The 4,987-nt window shown below is 41.5% G+C and overlaps 1 protein-coding gene across 14 annotated transcripts; it reads right to left on the bottom strand.

The window, feature by feature from the left end:
- Positions 1 to 327: 327 nt before the first annotated feature.
- LOC123086062 (T-complex protein 1 subunit zeta 1) lies at positions 328 to 4,320 on the bottom strand. Of its 14 annotated transcripts, XM_044507755.1 has the most exons (8): positions 3,883 to 4,320; positions 3,699 to 3,771; positions 3,521 to 3,597; positions 2,097 to 2,211; positions 1,928 to 2,014; positions 1,404 to 1,462; positions 1,004 to 1,054; positions 328 to 562 (listed from the first exon to the last, which is right to left on the bottom strand). In XM_044507755.1, exons 4-8 carry the CDS (start codon positions 2,160 to 2,162, stop codon positions 556 to 558), a joined length of 270 nt encoding a protein of 89 aa, XP_044363690.1. In that variant the 5' UTR covers positions 2,163 to 2,211; positions 3,521 to 3,597; positions 3,699 to 3,771; positions 3,883 to 4,320; the 3' UTR covers positions 328 to 555. The 14 variants fall into 14 exon arrangements, 2 of the variants coding, with proteins under 2 accessions (XP_044363690.1, XP_044363689.1); XM_044507754.1 differs by having other exon boundaries at positions 3,699 to 4,316; XR_006440351.1 differs by lacking the exon at positions 1,928 to 2,014 and having other exon boundaries at positions 328 to 1,462.
- Positions 4,321 to 4,987: the final 667 nt, after the last annotated feature.

Here is a 4,987-nt window from a genome sequence, read left to right as displayed (position 1 = left end):
GACGCATAAATGCATTGTTGTATGTCCATATATGTGTTGCCAAGGCCTACACCAACGAATTAGTATGCGTTGCCGTTGGTGGCGTTGCAATGGTCTACAACAACATATATGCATGCATTGGTAAACTGCATGTAGATGCGTTGGTAGATAGCAACATATAGAGCTATAGCTCAACAACGCTTCATATGCGTTGGTGGCGGTCGTGGATATAATAGACCATTGCTTGATATGTGTTGGTGGCAATCATGGACAAACAGATTTTAAAATGGACAGAACAAATTAGTAGCACAATTCATGACCTTGCAATGTTGACAGTTGCAGGCAAAATATAACAAACATAAACTTCTCATGTATTAAATTGACTATGTTGCATTACAAGGAACGTGATCCAAAGATTACAAGAGGTGAAACTATCTATCTGTAGCCCAATTCTTGACCTTGCAATCAACTATGATGTCTGAAACTTTGGTCCTAAAAATGACATTCTAATTATCTTGTAGTAGCCCATTCTTAACCTTGCAATCAACATGTGAGCCATGCATTGTCAATTTGTCTTCATGATCTACAGCAACAACAACAATGTTAATAGTATTAGATGAGCAACTTACATTATAGAAATCAGGTTAATAGAGAAGTGCGATTTAAAGGAGCACCTTACAAATGTGATTTATCATGACATAGATTTATTATATAGACAAGGGGATAATTAATAATCTGAATACAAAAACATGAACATGAATTTATTAAATAACATCTTGTATCAACTCAAAACTATATGAACTAACATTATATGTTTTTAGTGTTCCAGTCTATTTTCTCTTAAAAAAGACCAAAATTCAAATGTGGAAACTTCACATACTTGCAATGTCAGTATCATCACTCGGTAAAAAATAACAATAATACACACTAGCAAAAGGGCCATCGCCATGCTATGGAGTACAAACACAGACTTTGAGTCTTCACTCTTGACCAATTCTTTGTAAACTGAGGGCCTTCTATTTACCTTAATTGCCTTGCACATATTCTGAATGTCCATGGCTCGTGAGATAAGAAACTGCATATTAATACAGCAAGCACCTTTGAGATGTGGTTGTTCATTATGAACAACCATCAGCTTGCATATACTACTAAAGATCCAAAAAATATATTATATAAACAATGAAATGAATTCACCAACCAACTAAATGACAAGTTGGTAACTAATAATACCGAATATACTGAGTTGAATATTTCCATTTTCGAGAGGTCTCTGCATTAATTAGCTTTGTGTCACATTATTCCCGTACTACTCGTTCTTGGGATTATTTATTAGTCATGCGTGTCATGATGTATTAGGAGAAACCTCAGTGCCGACAACTCAAAAATCTTTGCATAATATACATCACACAAGAGATCCTAATTACCTGAGATTTACCATGTCACATATTAGAATTTCCTGATCTATGAATAAAATTTGCAGAACCTACAGAAGCAACAACACGAGAAAAAAAATCATCAAACTTGCGACAGTAGGAGTTATCAACTCATGCATAGAAAGCAGGAGAACTACAAACTATCTAATCCACTTCTGGTCATCATCACGCCAACCTGAGCCCCTGACTTGACCTTGAAGGGGTGCCGGGGTCTAGTTAGTATAGAAAAGAGTGCGCTCTAATTATAAACAAGAAAGGGCATAAAAATAATAATTTATTAGCAGCAGGGAAAGATGAGTGTGCCAGACTGAGCCACCATAGGAAGTCTGGTTTCTACATGGGTTTGTCTTAAACTTAACTGGTTGTTCATGGCTTATACGGTAGCATTATGTATAATGTCAAACAACTTTTGAGTACCAAGTTCAGCTGGTGCCATCATGAGTTCATGACCGACATTCTAAACTGAACTGGAACCCCAAAAAGATCACAAGTTTAGATGTAAGTGAATTAGTTACCCCTACTCTATCTAGGAGATCGATGGATGGAAGACCAATGCTTTTCTGGTTGATCACCACAAAATTATTGTAACTTCCTGACCGAACCTGCACGTCATAGAATCAAGCGAGCACAATCTTTTTCGAGAGAGATAGAGATAAAGAGCAGGGGACACACTAAGCAAAATACCTTATATTTCAATTCAATGATCTTCTTGACATGTTCATCAACTTGACGTCCCTCAGCAGAAACCATCTTTTCTTCTTGTTCAATGTTTGAGTAGAAGAATCCTGCATTTATTTCACTGAGAAACTTATGTGTCAACTGTAACCTTTAGTGATGCATGTGAAACAGTAAATCTGTGGGCCCGTTTGGCAGCGAAGTATTTTCTCAGTATTTGGAAAATACTGTGGTTTCTAAAAAATACTATAGTTTTAAATACTTTAGGCCTAGTTTGGCAACCCGGTTTTTCCAAAACCATGGTAATTGAAAACCTCGGTATTCCAATATGTTGGCAATGAATACTTCGGTTTCTAAAAACCGCAGCTTTTCTCTGTTTTAGAAAAACTATAGAGATGTTTGGCAAGTGCAGTTTTTCTTGGTTTCTTGGTTTTGACCACTCGTTGCATGGATAATCCTAAATATAGCTAGTTGAACCTACAACAAAGGAGTTATACAACGACGTGATCAGCGTGTGCTAATTAATGGCCGCTGCGTGCCTATAGCCTTGTCATGCACGCGAACATCCTCTAGATGCTAGGATATGTTGTTGAGTAATCTTGTATCTCTGGCCACATCGAATCGAACGGCTAGCTAGCTTAGACTACTATGTATAACTTTGCTCAGTATCAATCGATCTACTCCAGGGTCTAAGCATTCGCTAAATCTTTTGTATGTGTAAACGCATCATCTGATAGGACCGTACCTCTAGTACTATCTAATGTACAGGCCGAACAATAGTAAACAATTGAAGAAATCAACGGCAGAGTAGTCAAGCTTCCCAGGTGGTAATCTTAATTGCATGGCTGCGGAAGAGATGGGTGAGGAGGACCCGAAGAAGATGTACTCGAGCGAGTGTTTCTCAGTTTACAAAAAGAGGTTGAGACCTCTTTTTTAGATACAGCAAAAAAACCATAGTTTTAGATATACCATGGTTTGTAAAACTAAAGTATTTGTCGAAACCAAACACGTCAAAGTATTTAAAACTGGGGTTTCTACAAAAACAATGGTATTTTCCTAAAACTCAAAAAATACTGAGCAGCCGAACGGAGCCTTAGTGTGTTTCTGTGGCGGACCTACAAAAAAAATAGCAGGGCAGGCCAGGCTGAAGGAAAGTTGTTATGCACTCATCCTAACAACAATTTTTCACTAGATACAGTTTCTTTTGAGGCACTGTGGATATGAATTGGAAATTTCACGCAGTCAGATTGTTCTCATGTTAACAATGCTTCACTCGATACAATTTACTCAGATTGATGTCATGCTAACCAGTGTTAACAAGAATTCTTTACTGGATACAATAAAAGCTGTAGAAATAAGTAATTAGATTAATAGAAAATTTTGTAACTTGTAAGTGAAATTTAGGGATATGTGAAAGAATCAAAGGAAATTACCTGCACCATCTTGCAAGTTATTTTCCCCTTACGCAGGCAGTACTTAGTACTTACATCACTACACCGGCAAATATCTCCTGCGGAAAAGTACTCACATCAGTTGCAAATGATCTCCATGAAAAAGGGCAATTTTATCAAGACATATGAATAGTTGATACAAATCAGCAGAGCAACTCACAAATAATACTAGCAGGGACTCGGGATTTTGGAGAGGTCGAGAGGAGTTGCTCCTTTCCTTTGGAGCTGAGTCACTGCCTGGAAGCTGTGAGCTGTGTAGGTCGATGGGCTGCGACCAATCGGCTGCTGTGCGCCAGTGGGCGCCATCGGGGAACAAACAAGACGAGCGAGGACAGGGGGCGTACCGCTGAGCTAATGCAGTTGAGGACGGGGCGTCGGTGCGTGCGTCGTCCCTGGCTGTGCGGAGGAGAACAACGGCCTCGGCATCTCAGGTCGCGCGTAGGAGCGGCGGCGACGGCACCTTCCCAGACGCGAGGAGGATGGCGACGACGCCATGTGTGTGTCCCCGACGCGAGGAGGATGGAAAAGATGCAGTGTGCGTCTTTGAAGCGTGGAGAAAGTGGCAAGGGACGCGGGCTTGGTGAAGGAACAAGGGACGGCGGCGGCGAGGGCAATGGGACGGCGGCCGATGCAGCTCGCTTAGGTTGTTTTATTAGGATAAAGGCCAAAACGTAGGGAGAATAGGCTTTGTGTGCCAGCAGGGATTTTTTTAGGGATGTGCGGAAACAGGTGGAGCGCGAGCGCTGACCAATGGATGGAAGGGGTGGAGGTGGGTACTGGGAGGTAAGTGCTAAGTGGGGAATATGGGAGGTTCAACGACACAACACATCATTTAGCTTCGTTGCTAGCCATGCGTTGCTATATGGGGGGTATTGCATGTACCCCTTCGCTTCGCCCCCATTTGCACTAAGACAATAAATAGACCTCCTCCTCCTAATTAGGGTTAGCGTTGTGATAGCTCATATATGAGATAGAGCATCTCTTATCCATCCGGATCTACTCCACCGAGAGAGACCATCGCCTCCTCCGAGAAGATCCACTTGGATTCAAGACCCCTAACGGGAAGACCTCAAGACCTCCTCACGGAGAAGAACTAGTGACCCTATGTATCGTCCTTTGTTGGATTTGGATCGTGCATCTCTTTGTTTTTCGAGAATCTAGCATATGTGTGACCGAATCTTGTTGGTTTGGGTGATTTCTCTTGTGTTTCCCCTCGTTCCCTCCTCGCGTTCTTTGTAGGATCCGCTCCAATCGTGAAAGATCGGCCCGAGGATTTCCACCCTACATCATGGTTGGTCGTCACTCAGCAGACCATCGACGAGAAGGTCGCGATTACGGTCAATAAGACCAAAGCTGAGACCAAAGAAGAGTTGGTCGAGCTAGTCAATGTAGCGGTCACTAACGCGGTGGTCCGCTTGATTCCGGCAATTTTCGATTGGTCAAAGAACA

The sequence above is a fragment of the Triticum aestivum genome, chromosome 4A, assembly GCF_018294505.1.
Source record: "Triticum aestivum cultivar Chinese Spring chromosome 4A, IWGSC CS RefSeq v2.1, whole genome shotgun sequence".
Taxonomy (NCBI): Eukaryota; Viridiplantae; Streptophyta; class Magnoliopsida; order Poales; family Poaceae; genus Triticum; species Triticum aestivum.
The sequence above is the reverse complement of the archived record's forward strand: the minus strand, read 5'-3'. Positions and strand labels throughout refer to the sequence as shown.

Coding starts and splice junctions, on each gene's coding strand:
- LOC123086062 (XM_044507755.1), bottom strand. CDS start 2,162: ATGGTTTCTGCTGAGGGACGTCAAGTTGATGAACATGTCAAGAAGATC. Junction 2,015..2,096: donor TCATTGAATTGAAATATAAG/GTATTTTGCTTA, acceptor TATGACGTGCAG/GTTCGGTCAGGAAGTTACAA. Junction 1,463..1,927: donor ATCTCCTAGATAGAGTAGGG/GTAACTAATTCA, acceptor TTGCTTCTGTAG/GTTCTGCAAATTTTATTCAT.